At 37.1% G+C, this 24885-nt stretch overlaps 1 protein-coding gene across 1 annotated transcript; it reads left to right on the top strand.

Moving 5' to 3' along the window:
- The first annotated feature begins 599 nt into the window (after positions 1-599).
- On the top strand, positions 600-5871 carry lipg (lipase, endothelial). Its single transcript, XM_079897689.1, has 10 exons — positions 600-981; positions 2502-2686; positions 2951-3130; positions 3987-4098; positions 4203-4427; positions 4525-4767; positions 4859-4976; positions 5111-5335; positions 5466-5561; positions 5801-5871. The coding sequence occupies exons 1-10, from the start codon at positions 879-881 to the stop codon at positions 5811-5813; spliced, it is 1500 nt and encodes a 499-aa protein (XP_079753815.1). The 5' UTR covers positions 600-878; the 3' UTR covers positions 5814-5871.
- The last annotated feature ends 19014 nt before the right edge of the window (positions 5872-24885 follow it).

The raw sequence follows: 24885 nt of genomic DNA, 5'->3' as shown, positions 1-24885 counted from the left end.
GTTGACAATATGCCTAAACCTTTACATTTCCAACATTACTGAGATTTCATTGAATACTCATTGACCACATCTCAAAGAGAATAGTCCTACAGTTTTTTTTTATTATTGAGAAGATCAATAATAATCAAGTTAATGTGGAAGATAGTTTTTTAATAGATAATATTTAATCTTCTAAAAAATAAATTCGAAATTCATTAATAGCCTAATTTTTTTAGGTAAAAACCAAACTCAATAAAACTCCACTGCCATAAATTCAGTACAATTTAGACAAAAAAAAAAAAAAAAAAAGATCATATTGCAATTTTAGTTTGGCATGACAGAATTCAGGACAGTTTTGTTCAACGTTTTTGAAATAACAACCAACAAACAAAATCCAAAATCTAGAAAGAGCCCTGTCTCCCCTACATTGTAAAATCTGAACAACAATTGCCCCAATAGACTTTGAAACATAAACATCGCATGTTTGTCTATATTTGTAAACAAGCACAGTCATGTGCAGTGCTGATGACTCGTTAACCGTTGGTGTGGTATGCTCCGTGCGTCAGTCACTGCACGAGACCCGGGAGGCATAGGGTTAACAGTGGCGTGAGAAAGAATTTGTGCCAGTCTTTTTGACAAACTTACTACTCATTCAAACGTATATGCCACGCCCTCGGCGTAGACGCAGGGGCTTGACCAATTAGAGTGAAAGAATTTTGTCGTAGATATCTGCCGATGGTCAGATGACTGAAAAAAACTATTTAAAACTCTAATGAGCAACCTGATACAGGTTCATATACTTTCCTGGCACCTCTCAGTGAAGGATTAATTCGTAAAACTTCCTCAGTTACTAAAGTTTGTCAAAAGAGTAACTTAAGTATTTTACAGCTCTGAACATTATGTTAGAAAAATCAATAAGAATAGCAATTTGCTTGTGTTTTATCCTGTGCCATTCATTCAGTGCCATAGCTGCTTCGCCCGGCGAGAACGCTCACTCGAAAGGTAAGTGGACTCTTTTAAGTCTTTAGTTTACTAAATAATTGCTGTTAACGGATTTTTAATACTAATCGTTTATTTTAGTGTGCAAAAATTCCTCAATGTTTTATATTTTTAAGCTTTTCTGTTTTCAGTCATTCTCTTCGCGGACAATGGCCAACAGTCCCGATTTCATTCAAACTGTAATTGAGAAACGCGTTTTTCTCACTTTCTCAAATGATTACGTGAATGAACCTGTCAATGAAAAACAAAAAAACACAAAAATGAATGACATGAAAGTTTAAATATCCGCTTTCTTTGACGTGTCGGTGACTCACAAAAGCAAAACCCGGACAATCCACTTTCTTTCGGATGTGCCCTTTAAACAAACGTCCAGATAAGTCCACGTTTTATCAACGATCTGCCGCGTTGTCGACCGCAGTGACTTTGTGCTGGGAACTATATAACTTTTTAAACGACTTGCCTGCATGAGCGGGGGATTTAAAAAATGAATAAACAAAGTAATTATTACTTTAACGTTTGTGAACAATGGACGTTTGAAATACCGGGGAGCGCCTTAACATAATTTGTTAAAGTTTTACTCCGTGTTTTTGCTCGATTTGATGTAAAGGTACCATATTTTATAACTGTAAGTTTTAAACATTAACTTCATGTATGTGTGTGATCCACACACACCCCTTATGAAAATTAACCATGGTTTTATTATGGTAAAAGTTTAACCATGTTTTTTAGTGGATCAATTACCATTTGTATAGCCACAGTTTTACTACAAATACTATGGTTAGTGTAGTAAAACCATGGTTAATTTTCGTAATGTGTGTGTATATACAGTAGTCAACATTTGAAGCGGATCAAAACCTTTCATCAAAGTTATAAACGAATTTTGAACAAAACCTGTTCTTGTCTTAGGGCAACTTTGAACTTTTTTGATCCACTTCAAATGTTGTGTGTGTGTGTGTATAACACACACCTTGCGCAAATTAACCATGATTTTACTACGAATAAAACCAAAAAACGTTTTTAAGCATTAGTCTTGTAATACAAAGATGTGAAGACTTACGCCATTTACACAAAGACGTACAACTTCTATCACCTCAGGGGGATTGTGAAAATGTATGTGATTTCACCCCTGTAGCTCATTTCTAATTGGTTAAACTGATGGTGTTTCAACACTCCAGCAACTTTTCAGCCCAAGTAAGGGAAGAAAGACCATGGTTTCATCCTCTTGATACTGCGTGGACTGTTTGTAAACTCTTACGTCCCAAATCAAGACTATATTTGGCATTCTTATAATGGTCAACTGGTTCAGAGAAAACAAGTTCTGCTCTCTCTACAGTCGTTCGATTGTTCAAGCTAGTCATTAAAACGAGATGTTGTCACAAGACTTGCCATGAATGAACTCAAGCTCAACACCTTATGAAACAAATAAGCTCTTTGAAATGCCTTAAGCACTATTTCTCCATTATTGCATGTAGAGTTTAGAGATTTTACATAAACCCAATTCATAATTTTACTCCTCCTTCCAGATGATGCAAAAGACAACTTCTCTATGGATCCTGTGCGACTTCATGACCGAATCAAGTACAACATGCGAAAGTCTTTTGATCTTGATGATGACGGCTGTTACCTCCACCCTGGGAAAAAGGAAAGCATTGAGAAGTGTGGCTTCAATGCCACAGTCAAGACCATTCTCATCATCCACGGCTGGACGGTGAGACATTCCAGATTGTCATGTGCCTATGGTTTTAATATTGGATTCGACTTTTAAAAATGTTGACACCCAAGCCTCCACAGCCTTAATCTTCAGAAGGTTCCAAATATTTTATCTTTGAAACAATGATGGAGGTTTACCAGAAACTTTCTTTAGTGTAGCAATACATTCACTTCTCAGGTGTAAAGCGAATATTGGAATTTCACACATGATTGCTGGACCTTTGCTGGTTTGGTTTGGTAAAGGGTGTGTTATCTTTTACAGATGAGTGGGATGTTTGAGAGCTGGATGCACAAGCTGGTGGCTGCTGTTCAGAGGCGAGAGTCTGAGGCTAATGTGGTGGTGGTCAATTGGCTGGAACTGGCCCACCATCTTTACCCTGATGCCGTCAACCATACCCACCGGGTTGGGCAGAGCGTCGCTACCCTTTTGGACTGGCTCCAGGTACGTCTATATTATACATCCCGCTGGGTGTGTTTGTTTCTCTTTGTGTGCATTTGAGAGAACTGGCAACCGTGAAAACTCTGCTTGTGGCCTTATACATTGGTTCTTTGTTGGTATTATTCATCTTTTCTCAGGACAGCAGATGTCCTGGTGAAGTACAATTTGTCTTTTCCAGATGGGTCTGTTTAGTTTTTTTGTTGTTTGAGATGTTGGGAATTAGCCCATGGGCATTATGGGTGTTCTCATGGAACAATACATATTCATGCATCAAAGCTGGGTTCCTTAGACTCTGAGGAACTTTACACAGGAAAGATGCAAGCAGTGTAAATGAGCAGCTGAACATATTAACCCCCCAACACACGCGCACAGATGCCCCAGCTGGCACTGAGCATGGCACAGCAATCATGTGCAAAAAGCATAATGACTTTTTTACATCTCAAAGCTGCTCTCATCAGCCTTGTGGCGTCTAAACAATCTTTTCCCTCAGATAAAGTTTATAGCACATTTTACATTTTGAAGGAAGTTAGACAAAGCACACAAATAAATAAATAATTTATATTGAACAATAATATTTACGATTATTATCTGTTTTGCAGGATCTAAAAAAACTGTTTAGAAATGTACCTATTGGATAGTTATTTCTTTTTAGAATTTCACCTTCTGAATTTAGTTAGACGAAGCAAGCAAATAAATATTTTGCCTATTTCATTTTAATAATTTGTAGAATTTTAAATTTAGTTGCATGAAAGAAAGAAATAACAATAAATAAGAAATAGTTAATACAATATTATTCTATTTAATACTTATTAACATATATTAATAATATTTTTTTATTGAATTTGTCTATATTTGATAGGAAGAAGAGAAGCTACAGCTTGAGGACGTGCACGTGATTGGATACAGTCTTGGGGCTCATGTTGCTGGATATGCTGGAACGTTTGTAAAAGGGAATATTGGACGTATAACTGGTGAGCTTTTTTCTTTTTTCTTTTCAAAACAAAGCTTTGGAATTGCTTAGTCTTTTTGCACACGTTGAGGCCTAAATCTCTAAATCTCTGTCCTTTTTGAACAGGTTTAGATCCAGCTGGCCCCATGTTCGAGGGGACGGAGTCCCATAAGCGGCTTTCTCCGGATGATGCAGACTTTGTCGATGTCCTGCACACATACACACGGGGAGCTTTGGGAGTCAGTATTGGGATCCAGGAGCCAATTGGGCACATTGATATATATCCCAATGGTGGGGATGTACAACCAGGCTGTTCTTTAGGAGATGTGCTATCCACTGCTGCTGCAGGAAGTAAGTACTTCAGTTTTGTTGCTGTTTTGGCAATTTCCAACTCTCTTTTCATGGTTGCCAACCATCATTTTACCACATCTGTCTTGTCACCACACAGACTTTGTGGAAGTCATGAAGTGTGAGCATGAGCGGGCAGTGCATCTCTTTGTGGACTCCCTCATGAACAAGGACCACGTGAGCTACGCCTTTCAATGTACCGACCCTAATCGCTTTAAGAAGGGCATTTGTCTCAGCTGCAGGAAGAACCGCTGCAACAGCATTGGTTACAACTCCAAGAAAATGCGTAAGAGGAGAAACAGCAAGATGTACCTGAAGACTCGCGCGGACACGCCTTTTGGCGGTAAGTAATTATAGTGTCCTTTCAAAGTCACATGCTGTAATGATGAGTCACTTTGCTTGTTGCAATATTAAACTGGTTATTTTCTCTACAGGTTACCACTACCAGATGAAGATGCATGTGTTCGACAGGAAGAATGCAGATTCAGATCCCACTTTCTACGTCAAACTACACGGATCCCATAATGATACCAATGACCTCAGCGTAGACATGTAAGCAGCTCATGATTAAGATTATATTGCAAAAATATTCTCCAATTAACTGGTAAACATTTATATGGGCTCTTTTGAATGTGAAAGCAACTTCAGTAAGGTTAAAATCTGACCTGGCATCTCTCTTTTCACAGTGCTGAAGGAGTTGGTCTGAACCTCACAAACACATTTCTCGTCTTCACGGAAGATGACATCGGTGACCTGCTAAAAATTTCACTTCGCTGGGAAGGCCCTTCCGATTCCTGGAAGTCCGCATTTAGACACATTCAGTCATCATTCTGGTCCTGGTCGAGTAAACCGGACAAAAAAGTTTTGGAGGTTCGGAGGATCAGAGTCAAAGCAGGAGAAACGCAGAAGAAGTAAGTCTTGGAGCTCATTGGTTGCGAATTTGTGAAATGACTCATTTTACACCTTTTTTTAAATTTATTATTATTATTTTTATTTTTTTTAACTGTGTTTGGTAATCTTGTAATATTGTTTCTTTCACAGGTTCACCTTCTGTGCTGAAGAGACAGAGATCACGCCAGGGCAAGAGATTACATTTGTTAAATGTCGTGATGGGTGGGAAGTAAAACCTAGGAAACGGTATGTATGCATGTTGACTATTCACATTATGCATTATTGTGTGTATTCATTCAGATCAGCCCCAAACTATATGTTTAACTTGTGTGTGTGTGTGTGTGTGTGTGTATATATATATATATATATATATATACATAAGTTATATACAAATAAAAATGTATATATATTATATTATATTATATTATATTATTATAATACATATGTATATATATGTTTATATTAATATTTATTTATTTTTGCAGATTGCACTACTGAGAGGAAGCACTGTTACCCAGGGACCCAAGGTGGCACAGGGCCTGAGCACTTTTGTTTGATTTGATACACATTTGGTGGGATAAGGCACCATATCTGTTTCGGTGGGTAGAACACAACTGGTGCTGCTCATGGCCAGCTCAGATGGGTGATGATTGCTGGTTACTGGACTTGCTCAGGGCATTTTCTTTTTCTACCAGTGGGCTGTTTTTTGGATGGTTTGAGATTCTAGGGCTTCATCTTTTGATACTATTTGTATGTTTTCTACTGTTGCATTCAGAACATCCGTTTTATGGATCTCGGACTCTTCCTTAACAACGCAATGCTTGTTATATATATTTTTGTAAGTTTTTAATTTATGAAGAAGGACAAAAAAAAAAAAAAGCACTGTAAAACCAAGCTTATTTATCAACCTAATGCACACCTTGTACCAAGGCATAAATTAATTCTCTCCCAAGTTATCTGGTGACCACTTTTACATGTGTATGTGTCTGTGGATTTCAATAGAAAGAAGGATTTTATGTGAATTCACTGTATTATTTAAGGTCAGAAGAATGGAGAGAGCCGCTCTGTTTGTCTTCGTAAAAATGTTGCACATTTCTGTGCCTTGTTTTGTACAATTTGTTGTGTATATAATGTTTATATAAAATGTAAGAATAATAATTTGTAATAAAATTACCTTGGATCCACTTGTCATTTATAGATGTTATTGGTATGATGCATTCTATTAACAAACGTGTTTTGAAAGGATGGTGTGGTATTAATACTATTCATTTTGAATACTTGAATGCTGAGTATTACTTTTGCATAATACTTTTGTATAACTTACAGTAAGCTGATTTGCATTTATGCAACTTGAGTAGGTTATAAAATATGCTATAATCCAGAGTCTGTCAATTTGCTTGCCTAAGGAACAGCCTCTGTGACGGAATGGTAGTGAAAAGTGACATAGCAACTTCAGCTTGTAAATTATCTCATGTCGTTCCAAACCGGTGTGACTGACTTTCTTCCGTGGAAGACAAAAGAAGAATTCATAAACATTGCTAGTTGCTCTTTGAAATTGCAGAGGACTGAAGACTACACTCTTCTAAAAGATTTAAAAGCATCATGAATGTGGTTCACATATATATCCTGCATCAGTAAGTTAAACCTGAGAATCAGTTTTGTGAACTGCATCTGTCCTGAAAAGATCCAACTCAAAAGAATGATTTGTTCATGAATCAAACATTTCATTTACTATACTTTTATGGTGGATTAGCATCCTTTTTGATACTTGACAACTTCAAGAAGACCCCCATTCATTGAAACAGCATGGAAAAGAACAGAGTGGTCATCCAAGTTTCTTCTTCTATAGGAAATTATGTCGTACATGTCTGGAAAAACATGAGTATTAGTAAATTATATTACAATTTTCCTTTTGTATGGCCTTGGGACCAGTCCTTATCAGCTGCCATACATACTAACAGTATCTTCTTTTTTTTAGAAGGAATAAATAGACTAGAAATAGTCTAGAGTTTTACTAGTTTCCTTCTCTTCAGAGGAGTGATCTAGAATCTTCTTGCAGTGCTGTTTGTGTGTGCTGTTTTCAGGAATGCTAAACCAGTTAAGTATTTCTGGAGAAAAAAACCTCAGGAATGTTGAAATCTTACTGGACGATTCATCAGTTACTAGTGTAAAAGGAAAGCGTCAAGACACCAAAGAAATAATTGTGAATGAGGTGATGAGAAACAGGAAATAACTGTTATCTGACACAATGGTTTCAGTGGATAATGCTGATACGTTACAGCAGGAACATTCTCACTGCATCTCCAAGCAATGACGTATAATTTATATCAGAGTAATTGGCTTTTCCTATATGCTAATTAGGAAATGCACATGGAAAGTCAAACCCTGAACCTAACCGTAACCCATGTAGTTACTTTATTTTACAAAGTACTAAAATAAAGTGGTTAAGCAATGAGAACGGTTTGCCCCAACGGTGGAAAAACACTGGCTCATCAAGAAGTACACGTCACGTAGGGTAGAGCGGGGCACAACCTAACGCTTTTTGACTGTCTCAGTTTGTGTAAACCTTCAGAGTGTTTCTTTTTTCCTTCATCAATTTCACATATGTATAGTACAATTATGTGGGTTTGTTTCATTAATACAGTGTATATTTTTTTCTTGATTTACCTCAAAAGAATAGAAGTGAACTGTGACAACATGCCCCAGAGGTGGGGTACATAAGGGGCACATAGTAACATGGCCATATGACAGATTAAAATGTTATCTGATCTAATCAAAAAATCAAATACAAGACAAACTAAAATATTTTCTCAATAAAATATTAATATATTATTAACTTTTTCATATAAAATAATGCCATTTTTTAATAATTAAAAATAAACGAATTTTTGAGTTTGACAACACACCGTAAAACAGCTAGTTCAAAACATAATAATAATTAATAATTTCTGAACATTGACTCTCAGTCTTTATTCACCTTTCTCCTCAATGTTTCTCAATATAATTCATAAAAGTATAGAATAGTATAGCATTGTTCTAATAGGGGCACATTGTAATGCAGTGTTACAACGTTCCCCATCTGCGCAACTGATTTGAACCTGGTTAGTGTCTTCTGCTAGTTAGCGAAGCATTAAAGAATTATCTCAACTGTTAAATTTACTTTTGCTATAATTAAATAAATGTTCAGTGATATCTTCCAAATATTTCTGAATTTTTTTCTCTATAGTGTTGATATGGCAACTAGTACATACTGTACATATATACACTAAGTTTCGTCATGCTAGCATGAGTGGAAGTATTTGAGAAACAAGTGTATTACAAAGAGCCCGCATTTCTTTGTGCCCCGCTCACCCCTATGTCAGCGGTCAGACAATTTCAGCCACCCTTGAGATAAAGCTTGAACTTCATAATGTAATTGTTGACAAAACATGCAGTGCTCGTGTGATTATGTATCGGTTATAAGCAGAGCATGCTCCATGACTGTATACCCTTTGATGGCAGAGAGCAGAATGTTCCATTCAACCTTCTCCGAATGTTTTGTTTCGTCATGCAACAGGCTGTTGTGCAAACACAAGAGACCTCCTTGCCCAGCTGTGTGCAGCATGTGCCTAAAGCAGAACTGACCTGCTGAGAAACACGTTCTCATTGCCATTTTAAACCTGTGAATGTGTACACAACATATTGATTGACTGGTCGTAATGCTACTCAAGTAACTATTCAAACACAATGCACATGGCATGTTGCCTATTGCTCAATGTACATTATGTGGGTGCAGAATGATGTATGAAGGAGATTATTGATGAATAATTATTCTTTGTGCTGTATATATTACATTTGATGGCTGTAATAAGGCGCACGACGAAAGGAATAGGGAAACAAAAATGTCTTTATTAAATCTACACATGAACACTCAGGAGATAGAAGCAGAAGGACGTAACTTAACCACATAAACAATGACGACACAGGACACAGAACTAAGGAAACTCTGTGCTTAAATACATGCATTGGGAACATAATCAAGGTGAACAGAAACAGATGTAGGGAAACTAACTAAAACTCAGGCAGGCAAAACAGGAACAGAACTTTTTACGTTTTAGTTAGATTTAGTTTTTATTTATTTTCGGTTAATAATTTTTAAACTTAAAGCTGCAGTACGTAGTTTTTCCTCTTTGTCGCCATCTCTGTTCGAAATCTGCAATTGCAGTTATTCGCGGAATTATCGACTTTACGTGGTGGGTTATCGACTAGCCTGGTTGACACCAGGCCCTTCTCAGTTGTAACTGAGAGTGGGTCTGGGGAAGGTTCATTCACAGCCCATTTCCAAAGGGCCGTCACCGACGGACGTCGCTCAAATGCCTCTGGACGCAATTGGATAGACCTAAAACCAATCAGAGTGATCGTCATCGTGTAAAGCCCGCCTCAACGTTTGTGATTGGTGCCTCGATTTGGAAAAATTGGAAATGGGTGTGATTGGGCTCTTGACCAGACGGACTTGCAGAGCAAATCTCAAATTTGCCGGAAGTTCGTCAGGGTTTTCCTGGGCTACCTCGTCACGGCACAGCGTGGATGAATCCAATGTTTTGAGGAGAATGTGCGGCTGTCAGTCACCACGGCGATATGGATACTGTCATTCAGAATCATAGATTCTACTTTTTGGAAGTATGACCAACATAAGAAATGTAATCTGAAAAAGTAACATCCACTTTTGTTCTGACCAACTAGGGGGAAAAAAGCATTGCAGTAAAATGCGCTGATTAAATCTAACGATCGCTTATCATATGACGTCAAACTGTGCAAATTATACTTTGTTCTCAAATTGTTAATGTTAACAACATCAGCATTGCGTGACTACATTTAATGTGTATTAGGGCTACCTGTAGTTCAGTACTCCGTAATTGTATGAATTAAGCGAACAAGTGCGCTACTGTTACATAATTGAACCATTGAAATGTCTTACCTGACCAGCAGAAAAAAAGCCGTCTCTGCGTCCGTTTTGAACCCCTTCAAAACACGGAGTTCACGCCACTTTTCAAAAGCCCTTCCGATATTTATCCTTGTTTTCGCATGGGCCCAGTTGCAGTCTCTTTTTTTCTGTAGCCACTCTGAAGTCTTTTGCATTTTACAATGGGTGAATCTCCAGTTGTCACTGGTGATTGTCCTTTGAACCTTTCTGGATCCACCATCAAATTGAAAAGTTTAATTATATCATGTGCTATGAGAAAAGGCTATAAATCTCCACCTCCAACATCCTCACACACAATATAGCCTACTAGCCGAGACACCTTCTTTATGTGTACAGATGTGACGTAATGACGCAAAGACATGCTCGGATTTCCCGTGGAAATCCACCAGTATCACTGGAATTATTACAAGCTTACCGTTTTGAATCGAGCTACAGCAAGATAGTTTTGAACACTGACTGGTTATGTATTTGCTCAAAAATTTATTTTGGATAATTTTTTAACCAAAAAAAGTTACGGACTGCAGCTTTAACTCAACTTAAACTTATTTCAGTTTATTGCCAATGCAACATTTCTAATTTACGGTTAGTTAGAGTTTTTCAACTTACATTTGTATTTAATTTTATTTCAGCTTTATTTCAATTAACAGAAATGTTTTACTGTTAGCTTTAGTTAACGATAATAATCCTGCTGTATCAGATAATTTAACTTACATGTACAGTGGCACCAAATTATGCTTAGAAATTTTTAAAAATTGAATTGAATCAGTTACATATAGCCAGAATCAAGACATATGAAAGGTTATTTAAGATAGTACAGTGTCAATTCAGTGGCTCTGAAGTGGCTTTTATCACCTCATTAAGTTGTGAATGTGGTGATAAGTAAAAGGAAATAGCTTTTATCTGACAGAAGTGTCACCTTTCTGATAAGACTGATACATTGCATCATTCACATTAGTGTATTGTTTCTCCATGTGAATTACATACCACACTATACCGTATGTAAGTCTATAACTTTTGCAATGTTTTTTTATAAATTTTACTTTATAATTCATTTTAGGGACATTTTCATTTTAAAAAACAACAACAATCAAAAATCATTTACATCCCATTCCATGTTCCTGTCTTTCTCTGTGGATCGGATTTGTATTTAGGACTGTTTGCATGTGCTTGACCCTCTGCCTGGCATGGACTATGACCGTGATTACATTTGAAGAGTTCAGATGCAAAAGCCTCTAAGTGCCATCTGAAATTTTCATCTAGAATGATCATTTTTATCAAGCTTGTATATTTAAGTTAAGTAATTTCACTTAAATGACAATTAATAGTTAATTTTCATTGCCATTTAAGTGAAATTACTGAACTTAAATATACGAGCTTGATAAAAATGATCATTCTAGAAGAAAATTTCAGATGGCACTTAGAGGCTTTTGCATCTGAACTCTTCATTTGTTAATAAACTGCGTTTGGATTTTCACGCTGTCTGCTGAATGCTGTCTCACCACCACAACCAAATCATTACACTTTCATATTTTTTTATAGGCTGTCACTTTATTATCACTTGTCATTATTATTATTAATATTATTATTATTATTATTATTATTATTATTAAATAAAAAATGGCCAAGTGAAAGTAGGCAATGACGTCTGTGGGCGACAATCTGAGAGCCACAAAAAATTGTCGACCGAGAGGCTAAACAGGGAAAACTAATTTGCCAGACGCGCTTCAATGATGACAAATCCAAGGACTGCATTTTGTCGTTTTATTATCTTGAGAAGCAAACAAGGTTGTGTATTGAAACATTCCATAATTGTTTCTCAGACATTCGATATACAGCGTTTAGATAGCGGTCAACAAAAATATGACTTCCCCCGTCACCCCCTCTCACTCGAACCACGCAGGTGAACAGCTGATAAACTCTACTTCCTCCCCACCACCAGGTGCATCGATTACCGTAAATAGCCAAAAGGGTGTTCAGAATAAATAAAACATACCCAGCTCTTACAACGTCTTTTAAAACAGATTGTTCACAAGAATAGGTTTTGGAATGTGGGTGTGTGAAAAAGAACCTGAATGTCAGTAGGGTGTGAGAATTATATATGGATTCTTGCACAAAATACTTGTATCCTTTGTGCCTCTATATATATAATGTTTCAAACATTTTTTTTTTTTACTAAAGAAATAATAATGAAAAAAAGTTCATTGTATTAATAAAGTGAAAGTATGGCAATGACTTTTCTTGCGAAATAGAAATTTATTCAAGCATGTTTCTCCACAGTTTCTTCAGTTCATTGAACCCGCCTGAGCGGTTCTCGAAACTGTGTAGAAGTGTAACAGCCATGTATCATGTTGCTTTCAGTAAGTCAAGTACAAACAAGCAAATATTTAATTCCTCTATAAACTTCTGGGAATCACAGCTGCCGTCTCCCCCTCACCAGAGGGTTTTTATTTGATTTTCTCTAACCTGCTAGATCTTTCAGATGGTGAAGATTGATTATATTATCCAGCATGGTGTACATTTCAAAAGTCTATTTATAAGGATATTTTGTACATTCATTATGTTTTGGCCCCCTGTATCTACAATCTAACTTCCTTTTAACACTCCTTACAGTGATTCTGTCAAGTCAGATACACTCTAAAAAATAAAACATTGGGTCAACAAAAAAAAATATGTTAACGTTTTCCACTAGAATTTTTATGTTAAGACTGCTGGCAGAATTACATTAATTCAAAGCGATGTTTTGAGTACGGTTAATTACTTTTTTTTGGCCACAATAAAACGCATTTCTAAGTAACACGAACTTAATAATTTTCAACATGAATGCAAGTAATTAAGTTGATCCAACATAATGTTTTAAGTTAGGTGAAGCAGTTTTTTTGGCCACAATAAAACACATTTCTAAGTAACATGAACTTAATAATTAAGTTGATCTCTGCAAGAGTTAAGTTGAGCCCTTTTGTTTTTATTTGAAGTTGATTACTCTTTTAAACATACATGTAACATTCATCTTTTAATATATTTCCCTTTCAAAAGATTTAAATGAACTGTATTACCATGTCCTTTCTAATACAACGTAAAGCATACATTTTCTTAGAAATCAACCTATAGCCGACTTATCACTTCAAATCAAACATTCAATTGAAATGTATGGTCACTACACTGTCATTGGACAGGAACACAGAAAACATTTCATCACTGGAAAGGTTTCGTTCGTTTATTTAAAGTGTGGTTTATGTCAGCTGAATGTGCGGAACGCTTTTCAGAGAAGATAAGGCAACGTTATTTTAGTACACCCAGCTGTAGCTAAGGGGAAAAAATCTCTGAATGCTTCACGTGAAACTTCGGTCTTCCGACCTATTACCATCGTGTCAATTCTCTATTGATTTTGATGGTAATATCAGTTTTGATTAACGTTAATATGCGCGAGGAAGGGAGGGAGAACAAGACAGTTTGAAGACTGAGAGTGCGCGCGCGTGGCCGGAGGAGGGTCTCTCTCTCTCTCTCTGCTCGTTCTCTCAGTAAAATGCGCGGGCGCCTGTCACAATTGTAAACAATAAAAACGAAATTTGGAAAACTAAAACGGAATTCATAGGGCCCTACATAACTCCGACTTGTTTTGAGCAAAGTATCTGAACAAATAGCGTAGCTACTAGCCAACTTTACCTCGGCACACAGACTAACGTATAGCCTACTATCAACACTGCTCAAATTTCAGAGTAAGGACTTCCAGATTTCGGTATTCGGTTACAGTAGGCTATCACCAACAGAATCCTGAGCGAATGCGAATATGTGTAAGCATAAAATTACTTACCATTCACCACAATACGCTTCAGCGAGTTTCAGCTGTGGCCACACTCATCTGGCCTTAAACATGCACACGGTAACTGTGGACCGTTTACACGTCATCAAATTGTTTTTTACATTAACAGAACTTAAAATTAAATTAATTTTTGATCAACTGAAAATGTTAAACTCTGACAAGTCATGATAGTATGTTTAATCAATAGGCATAATTTGTGTGTCATCCCAGCTCAATAAAATAACAATTACAAGTAAAAAGTCTAACAGTATCTCAGAACTTGATTTTTTATTTCACAACAATATATATATTTAAGTAATGACTAAAGGTCCTCTGAATTAGTTTTTAGAGTGTAGAGTCATTCTCTCACCCGGCTCTACTAACACTTCCTTATAGCACATACATTATTCTCTGCTTAGAGTTGAATTACCTGCATTCATAAACAAGGTTAAAAAAATTAAGAAAAGAAATGGCAAGTATCACATTAATTGAAATGTGAAATTTTGAAATAGAAAGACTGAAATAGCATTCTTGTAAAACATAATACACTGTAAAAATTATCAATAAGTTATGACAACATATGTTTTTATATTGCTTTAACTCATCAAAATAAGTTAAGCAATTTTCAACTTGTTTTATAAGTAAAACACGATCCAACTCATTTTGTTTAAGTCAGTTTAATGTAATGTAATTTAAATTGAAATTACTTAAACATCCACGTTGATTGTAGACAGCAACTTTTTGTTTTATTTACAACTTTGAAAAACTATTTTTAGAGTGTACTAGTGTTTAAGATTCTAAAGTAACATTTTTAATATAAATTATAAGACGGAAAGTTTTGATTGGATGAGCTGCACTTGAAGCTATAAACTGAGCTCACTTATATGCCGAGCTGCTATAGTGCTTGGCAACCATAAACAGCCTATAGTATTAAAATAATATCTTCAGCTTTTTACTTTGACAAAAAACATAATAAAGGCAAAAAACGCAGGCAGAAAACACAAACAGTGAGAAAACAAAAGCAACAGATTTGCACACATTACAAAGACAAAACCGAACAAAGCTAAACTAAACTCACGGCTTAAATACACAAGATAATGAGCAACTCAACTAGATAACAAATAATGAGTGATAAACAACTAGGTAACAAATAATGAGTGAGAACATGGGAAACAATGGAAACAGGAACAGATTACATGAAAACAAGGTGATACAAACTAAAAGTCCATAAAACATAATGAAAACCCATGATTACGTTCTACTTCAAATTTGTATGCCCTTCACTCGCTAAGTTCCCTCCATCTTGTGGACTCGGATGTGTTGCTTATGTTGCACAAGTGCCCACTACTGGCAGAACTCTTTCATGAGGTTTAAATGTGATGCACTAAGCCCTCGATCACTTGAAATTCACTATGGTGCCTATTTATTATTTAAATCCCTTTTTACTTATGAATTTGTTTTATGCACCATTCTACGCATATAAGTTGTTGGAGAAAATATCTAAAATCCTATAGAAATGTGAGCTGTTGGAGAAAAATAAAAATTACACAAATGGAAAAAATATATATCAATAGTATAAAATTTGACTGTGAACATAAGATGGCTACAAGCAGGGGCGTAATTTGTGGGGGGGTTGGGGGGGATATAACCCCCCCAATATTTAAATCTATACATTACAACCCCCCCAATATTTATACCATGATCACATGAAAAATATGCAGACACAAACTTCAACCCCCCCAATGTTCAAACCAAATCTACGCCCTTGGCTACAAGTATTATGCGATTAAATCTCAACATAATTAATATATCAAATACTGTTATGCAATTAATTCTCAAAATAATTGATATATCATACATTTTAAGTGCGATCTGCAGTGACATCTCAATCAAGCTGAATTGTCGGATATAGAGCTGCTTGAAGTGTACATCAGATTAGACTCGCTCCCTCTGTCAAAATTGAGGGGTCGAGGGCCTATCCAACTAAACTTCCCTCACCCAACTGACAAAGTGGAACAAACTTCAAAATGGCAGAGATTCCCCTGAGACGAAGTTGGCGAGTGTATGTCTAAGCGAAGTGGAATGCACCCTAAAATCCCCCTTCCCGGAATGCCGTAAACAGAAATGAAACCTAAGTGGATGGAGGGAGGGAACAGAAACAATGTTCATTGGAAAAGGGGAAAGGGGAAAGGGGAAGAGTGAGAAGAGTGGGAAGAGTGGGTGAGTTTATCTCAACTTTCAGACATACACTCGCAAACTTCCCAAAACACTTCCCCTCAGTGGAATCCCCATCGCCATTTTGAAGTGCGTTAAACTTCGCCAAGTGGACGAAGTATATTAACATATTAATATATTTATGATATATTTAAAATGATGACAATACAATAATAAACTATTACTGTGTTTACAAAAACAGTCAGCTTAAGGTAGCTACAAGTATTAAATGCGGTTAATTGTCAAAATAATGCCAATATCTCACACTAGATTTGTGTGGGGTGGAAGTGAAGGGGGTGGATTGGAATCCACTGCTGCTTCAATGTATGTAATGAGTGATTATAATCAAGGTATTGATCAATATTTTTCCTTCTAAATATCAAATGAGTTGAATGACTTCTCTGGATATTTTACATTGTTATAGAAGTTACCAGTGTGATTACTGAATGCTTTTCATGTATTCTTTAATGTCAGTATTTGATATCTGAATGCAGTAACAGTGCTTGCTTATTTAGCCCGGCTTCCAGAAATGAAATAGGGACATGCAAATGTGTTTAAGAAAGGTCTTCAACGTGTTAAAACAAATAGGGGTCATTGAAGTCTATAGTTTAAGGGACCATTTCTCAGTTAAAGCTTACTTTCCATTTAGACTAAAGTTTCCTATCCTTGAGAGAAAGAACTTATCTTAATGTTTTGAGATGAGACTCCTGTTTATAGTTAGAGCCTGGCCAAATTCAACCTTGGAACCGTGTCGGTGTGTGTGTTAGTCTTCTTGGTTGCAGGTTAAGGAACCACTGGCATTATTGGAGATTGACTGAGTTGTTGTTCGGGATATGCTGGCACCCAGCAACCCAAATCTACGACCTGGAAGGTCACGACGTGCCTAACTTCAGGGTCCAAGTGTCAGCTGCATAATCTATGGAGATATGCTTCAGTTTATCTGTATATGTGTGGAAAATTACTATGTTTATCTATTTCTTAGCCAATGAGAATCATTCAACCTGTAAGCAATGACGTAGCTTAGACCTTGGAAATGGTATAACTGCTGTGATCTTTGTAACTGTAAGCGGGGCGGCCTACGAACTCCTGTGTGAATCTTGAAGCTGACTTCTGCTGATGAAACTGCAAACTATCTCCAGTAAAACTTTTCTTCAATTTATTATAATTCTGACTCCGGGTCTTCTTTCAAACATCTGGTCCTTGAGTCCTAAACTGTTAACCCCCGAATCGTTTTGCATTGTGATCTATGGATCTGCCTGAAGTGTACATGTTGAGTAGACTCGCTCCCTCTGTCAGAATCGAAGGGGTCGAGGGTCTGTCCAAATAAACTTCCCTCACCAAATGGACAAAGTTAAATGCACTTCAAAATGATGGCGGGGATTCCCCCGAGGGGAAGTACTTAGGGAAGTTTGCGACTGTATTGCTGTGTCCCAATTCTGAGGCTGCATCCTTCGAAGGCCACGAAGATCGGAATGAGCATTGTTAAATAGTACGGTCTAGCCTACAGAGGATTGTTCTGTGACAGCTTCCATTGACGAGCGGCAGTAACATTTGTAATGGACTTTTTGGAAAGTTATATTAAGCTGTCTGAAAACAAAACAGGATTCACAAACTCAAAAGTAAAAAAAAAATGTTCACCGTGTTCCATATATAATAAAGAGTATAAACTATACATAATCGCATCTTAAGCCGCGTTTTCACCAAAATTACCCAGAACAGTTTGTCCCAGGAACTTTTTTTCCCCCAGACCTGTTTCTGTCTGTGTTTCCATCGCGATCTAAAGTACCGTGAAGATTATGCAACTTAGTCTGGTAACGTAGGCCTGCGCATGACTTTCCAGTTGCATTTTGTCCTCCGCAATCAAAATTTCTTTTTGCTTTTTGGGAGCTTAATAAAGCCTGAACCTCGTCGTTGGTCCATCGGTCGTATTTTTTTAACATTGTTGATTCAAATAGCAAACTCTCACTGCATGCATTGCAACAGACTTGAAATAAAATGCAGCGTGGAGTCAACCAATCAAAATGCTGCATGAGCTCAACCAATCAGCATGTTCAGCACCCAAGTCCCACCCCCGAAAGTTCCTGAACTTTGAAAAAGTACTACCTCGCGAGCAGGGACTTTCTGAGGGGGGGATTTGTACCCGAAACTTAATTTAGACCCTGGTCCCTTGTAACGTCTTGTCTTGTTTTGGTTTGGTTTTGTTTCGTGCTCTTGTTTCATGTTTCCTGTTGTCATGTGATTCCCTGTTATAGTCATGTTATCCTGCCACGTGTTCCCTTGTCTGATGTTGTCATTGGTTCATTGTTTCATTGTTCACAGGTGTCCCTTGCCTAGTCATTAGTCCTTGTGTCTTTAAGCCCTCATGTTTGCCATGTGTTCTTGTCAAGTATTGTTTGTGTAACCACTGTTGGTAAGGTTCATGTTCATGCCTTTGTTTTATGTTTGATCACGTTTTGGAAATAAAACTGCACTTGGGTTCTCTACAAAATTGCCTTCAGTGGACATCCTTACATCCCTACGGTCGAAACACACTGAGCACCCATACCTTTCCCCGGGAGTCTCCCGTATTTCAAGAAACACCCATCACACCCATCTCCCGCCCCCCTCCCGTTTTGTTATTTCTCCCGTGAAACTCCCGTTATTTGTATGGCCCAAACGTCGTTACATGAATAATCACATCAATATATTATTCCAAGGTTGTCCAGTTGCCAGATCTTGTATGAAACCCATCCTACTCGCGCAGTCAACACATCATACAAATTTCAACCCATTTGTGAGCTCAACCTGGCAACCTACAACCCAGTTGTGCCGTCGATATCCGCGCAGGTAGTAGACGCGTGGAGTTGAATAAGCGTTACTGGTAGAAATGGGAAAAGACTCAGTGGTAAGTAGGCTAAATATTTAACGCAATTAACGCAGCATCCGTTTTTTTCTGTCATCCTTTGGCTGCATGGCGTTACATTATATGATGCGCTTTTATTCTTGCTAATGCTTTTAAACCATTCAAGCCATATCTTAGGCTACTTATTTTATAAAACTTTAAAAGCGGAAAGCGCATCACTCACTCCTGGGAATACATTTGACATCGCAGCCTGACCTTGACAGAAATAAATATCCTACGCCAAAAGTAGGCTATACCAGAGAAAAAGTCTCAGCTGTGCTCAGATTTGTAAACCGTAGGCTACAGTTGCTTTGGTTTTTCAATCCGTTTCGCCCCGTGGCTCAAAAGGGACACAACAAAAATAGGGACACACGAGAAAGCCAAAATAGAATGCAAAATTTATTAACAAAATAGAATTATACAGAAAAAAAAAAAAAAAAACTACTTACAAATTCATAATCCGTGCACGCTTTCGCAATCGTTGTTTTGTAAATCGTCCTTTCGCAAATTAGTTGTTTGTAATATTCAGTTCCTGTGAAAAATTGTGAAATACTGTTCCAATTGGTGAAGTTACACAACAATATGCTGATTGATTATGACATAACAATATTTGGATGTAATTATCAGTTTCTTACAGTAACTAAATATTACACAACATCACCTGTTCAGTTTTGAAAACTGTAGCCTACTCACAGATTTGTGGCCTATAGGCTACCTTATTTTAGAAATCTGTTTTTCTGTATATTGATTTGTTGTGTATTGATAAGATGAATACAACTTTCTTAACTGAATTTTTCTATGATTTGTCAGTGGGGTGTGTAATGCATAGATGACATGAAACCGCATGTGGTAGAACTGAAACCCCCCCAGGTCTCCCGTATTTTGGTACCCAAATGTTGACAGGTATGGTACCACCCCAAAGTGCTAAGGAAAGTTCCTGCGGTGGAAACGGGGCTTTAGTAATATATGTCAACATTTGAACCGCTTTAAAGGTTTTTTGTTTGTTTTGTTTTTTACATTTGTATCGTAATATTAGATATTTGGGTAAGCTAAAACCCAATATGTTTAAAAGTGTAAATGGCAATTTCTCTCAAAAAAATCTTGTCACTGGCGTGCAATGAATTCTGGGGTAGGATCCATCTGTTGTATCCTCAATTTCACAGAAAACGAAGGACGCATTTGGAGGCTGCATTTGAAGGTGCCTTCGAATTGGGACAGCCTTTATCATACCGCGGTGATGCAATCGGCAAATGCGCCCTTCAACGGTTGCAGCCTCTCAATTGGGACACAGCATATGTCTAAAGGTGGATTTAAACGCAGCCCAAGGAGGGAGGAGCCAGAAAGGAGGCGACGGATCTACCTATATAAGTTAATCAAGTAAAAATATTTCAAGAAATAAAAACACTAAATACATAACTGCAGTACGTTACAAGTTCAAAACCATCATGTACTCACTTGGGGCACATAAGGAAAACCCTTCTGCAGAGTAGTTGACAATTCAGTCCAACTCCTTATCAAAGATATTCCCAATCAGTTACAGCAGATTGATTAATGCAGATTGTCTGTCGTTCTTACTACTTTGAGTAATAATAAAGGATTGAGCAAGATTTATTTTGCAAACTTTAATGTTACATCAGTGATTCACGTTAGTGCTGGGCTAACGTATATGCGCTGTTATTGATACAGTTCCCGCATGTGCACTGCAATAAATTCGAAATATACACATCGGTTTGTTGATGAACATTCACTTGTTAATGCTGATGGTGAGGAATTACAGGTGCAACATCTCATAATGTACCTCAAACTAAGTAGTGTATCACTGTGAAACGTCCTGCTCAAGTCATTCTTGCGATGGAAATTCAGGTTGAATAACTAGTTCTTCCAATGTTTCATCATCGAACATATGGTAAAACTGAAGCCATCATTGCTGTCTTTACAGTGTACGATCGCTGTGCTTTAGGAAATCTCCGGAGTTGATGTAACCTGTTGTAGGAGATCTCCAAAAAAAAAAAAAAAAAAAAAAAAAAAAAAAAGCATAATTAGGGGCACTTTAAAATTGAGTTCTGAACATTATTTTCTAAGAGTGTAGTGCTATTGTCGCCATTTTATAAAAGGTGTTCACAATGCAAAACCTCTTACCCGTGTTACAATCTTTGTAATGAACAGCCTCTTGTGGTATCACTTTAGTGTACCACAACCGTGACAAGAGTCAGTAAAGGCCATTATTATGTTAGCAACGCATTGTTTAAAATCCTGTATGTCTTCATGCCTTACGAAAGCCGCAATTGTCTAGATTTTATGTGCAAAACATCCTGCAGTTCACTCCTACAGCATTACAGAGATCAATGTGTGAGTCTGAACAATACCAGATTCAAAACCATCTCTTTGTTCATTCAAACGAATGGAGTCTCCCAGGCTTCATAAAACTACATTAAACTCTGTCCCATTCGTGCTGTGAGACTTTCTCATGGGAAACATGTGGAGGCCATAAAGAATGTTAAAAGAAAGCCTTTTGAATAGAAGATGTTTTGGAATGATTTATATAAACAGGCCTTCAGTAACTATCATAAGAAACAAAATCCTTCACAATTTTACCTGTTAAATGTGGTTGAAATATGGTAAAACTGCAAAGATCCTGTGGCTGTGTACTTAAAATAGACTTAAAATTAACTCTGATTAATGCATTTAACTTTTAAAGGAGATATTGCTTCAGAAACCATACTGTACAGTACATGCATGGATCAAATATCTAAAGTTGCATCAGAGATAATAGGAAAGTTTCAGTTCCATGTAGAGGGTGGCAAAGGAAGTACTGATACCTGATAAAGAAAACCCTGTTCAGTCACTTTCAGTAAAGCATTTAACCATGAATACAACAGAGGAATGTCTGTGTACTCAGTGTACTAATGCACATGGAGTGTACAAGCACGTTCAGAATCATACCTAACAGAACATTTCAGGAATTTCTCAGGTATCCGTGGAATGCCTGAAAGAAGCATGTGTAAAAAGAAGTCCTAGTGATGACAAGCACTGGATCCAGAAGTTGTGTTTATTCACAATTGCTAACGCACCTTTCTCGAGTGGATCCGTGGATCATTTTGACATTGTATTTCTTATTGATGATGATGATGATAATAATATATACATTTATATACATATATACATGTGTGTGTTTGAAAGAAGTCTCTTATGCTCAACAAGTCTGCATTTATTTAATCAAAAATATTGTAAAAACAGTAGGCTAATATTGTGAATTGTTTTCTATTTTAATACATTTAAAAAATAATAATAATAATTTCTGTGATGAAAACGGTGAATTTTCAGCATCATTACTCCAGTCTTCAGTGTCATATGATCCTTCAGAAATCATTTTAATGTTGGCTTTCTGCTCAAGAGACATTATTATTATTATTAGCAATGTTGAAAAGAGTTTTGTTTCAAAAACATAAAAAAAATGAGAGAGAGAGAGAGAGAGAGAGAGAGAGAGAGAGAGAGAGAAAGAGAGAGAGAGAGAGAGAGAGAGAGAGAGAGAGAGAGAGAGAGAGAGAGAGAGAGAGAGAGAGAGAGAGAGAGAGAGAGAGAGAGAGAGAGAGAGAATTGTTAGGTTATGGAACAATACGTATCAAAGAAGTTTTGGTTTTCAGACTTTGTGGCACATACCCACGGTTGATGATTATATGTAGGAGTATCCGGTAGATGATGCGATTAACACCTTTGGTTAATCCACCTACAAAAGACCTTTTAAAAAGTTGGAGGTAAAAGAAAGGCCCCACTTTTCTGTAAGATTTTGTCAGAGAAAAGTCCTGCAACATTTTGCAGATGCCACCAAAGGTTTGATACTGTATCTAATGCAATAAAACCATGTTCATATGTATATGTTAACATGTGAATATGTTGTCTGGATATGTTTGTTTTACACTTTTAGAGGGTGTCGTTTTCTTTATTTAGTATAATTTTGAAGAACTTTACAAAATGTGTGATTACTCTTGCATGTTTAATGAGTGTAAATGATGATAGTGGAATGAAGTGATTTCGAGATGTGTGAAATGTTTCTGTGGTTTTAGTGCATGATGGAAGAGTGTGTCAAGCTGTGAGTTGGCAACCGCAACTGTGGGAAGATTTTGGGAAAAGTGTACTCAGTGATCAGGAATGCATTTATGAATTGTGAAGAAAAAAATGAAATTCCCTCTTAGCTGTAAATGTGAATCAGCATGGTAAGACATGTTTTAAGGTGACAACATCCCCCCCCCCCCCCCCCCCCCCACACACACACTTTTGGACAAAACGTATTGTCATTAATAAACTCTGGAAAAGCTTGCCCCTTCCAATAAGAGAGTGTCCTACATTCAACACCTTTAAAACTCTCTTAAAACAGTGGCTCCTATAGAACCAGAGATGTACTCACTTTTACTGTAACTGCACATTTATCACCCACACACTTTCACTGTTAAATTAAATGCAGTATAGAGGTGGATGAACAATGTCTTTGTCATCATGTTTTTTTTTTTGTTTTGTTTGTTTGTTTTGTCAATGTATACAATATTGTTTTGTTATAGCGAATGAATGCTGTATGATTGTTGGCTGCTTTTATGTTAGTCTTATGTTACCGGCCTATAGGACTGCAGATGAAAAGTAGTTATTTTTACTAATTCTGGCATATTTACATGGTGTATTTTTATGCAACAATGTTCATGAATATGTATGGTCCCTATCAAATAAATCAATAAATAATAAATACAAAAATTGCCTTTCACATTCACTCAGAGTCCCATTGAGTAGACATTCACTCAGACATTCACCCAGACATTCACTCAGAGTCCTTTCTGAATTAAATGACTACAGATGTGGGAGCCCATTATGGATAATAATTGCCACATGAGATGGTACAGAGTAAATCACTACGAATCACACTCAAAGCAAACACTACTCCTAGATGTTTGGGAGTCAAATCGTTGTCTTATGACTCCTCTTTTCTTTACTGTAAATCACAAGGGCCTAAATCCCACTGAAGGTAGACTTTTCCCACAGACATCAAAGTGAGATTGCCCCTTCTCACCCTAGCATGGCGGGACAGTGAAATAGGGGTTGCAGCAAGCTTTCTCATCTGAAAACTGGCATGGAAACCGCAGACCTCTGCAGAAAGCTCAGTTACAAGGGAACCGTTTTTGCACTTCTTGGAATGCATGAATACATACAAGTGTTTTATTGTTTTAGGAGATTTCATTGTGGAACAATGCGGCCTATTCTGAAGTTCTGCAGAAGTGTTTCACAAAGTAGATAGACACAGACAATAGATAGATAGATAGATAGATAGATAGATAGATAGATAGATAGATAGATAGATAGATAGATAGATAGATAGATAGATAGAATTATCTTGGTCTGATTTATTACACCCTTTGGAAATTTCAAGTAGGCAATTAAAGCATTACTTATAAAAGCCTGCAGGGCACTGCACGCCATTCGAATGAAATGATTCAAAATAAACATTCTAATCAGAGTTTGGACAGATTAGATAAATAGATTTTTAAGTGTCATACTGCCTATTGCCTTATGTGTACACTCACCCCCCTACATCTCACTCCCATCCGGGTCACTGCACAAATGTAACCCCTCATGTCCTACTCGCCCCACTCTGTGCGAGCCTTGAACCCACGTTGCAGGCATGGGAGGTGGGCGAGCTATAAGGACGCTAAAGACAGCAGCCTCTAGT

The sequence above is a fragment of the Squalius cephalus genome, assembly GCF_949319135.1.
Source record: "Squalius cephalus genome assembly, chromosome: 16".
Taxonomy (NCBI): Eukaryota; Metazoa; Chordata; class Actinopteri; order Cypriniformes; family Leuciscidae; genus Squalius; species Squalius cephalus.
Note: the sequence above shows the minus strand (reverse complement) of the source record. Positions and strands in the feature narration are given on the sequence as shown.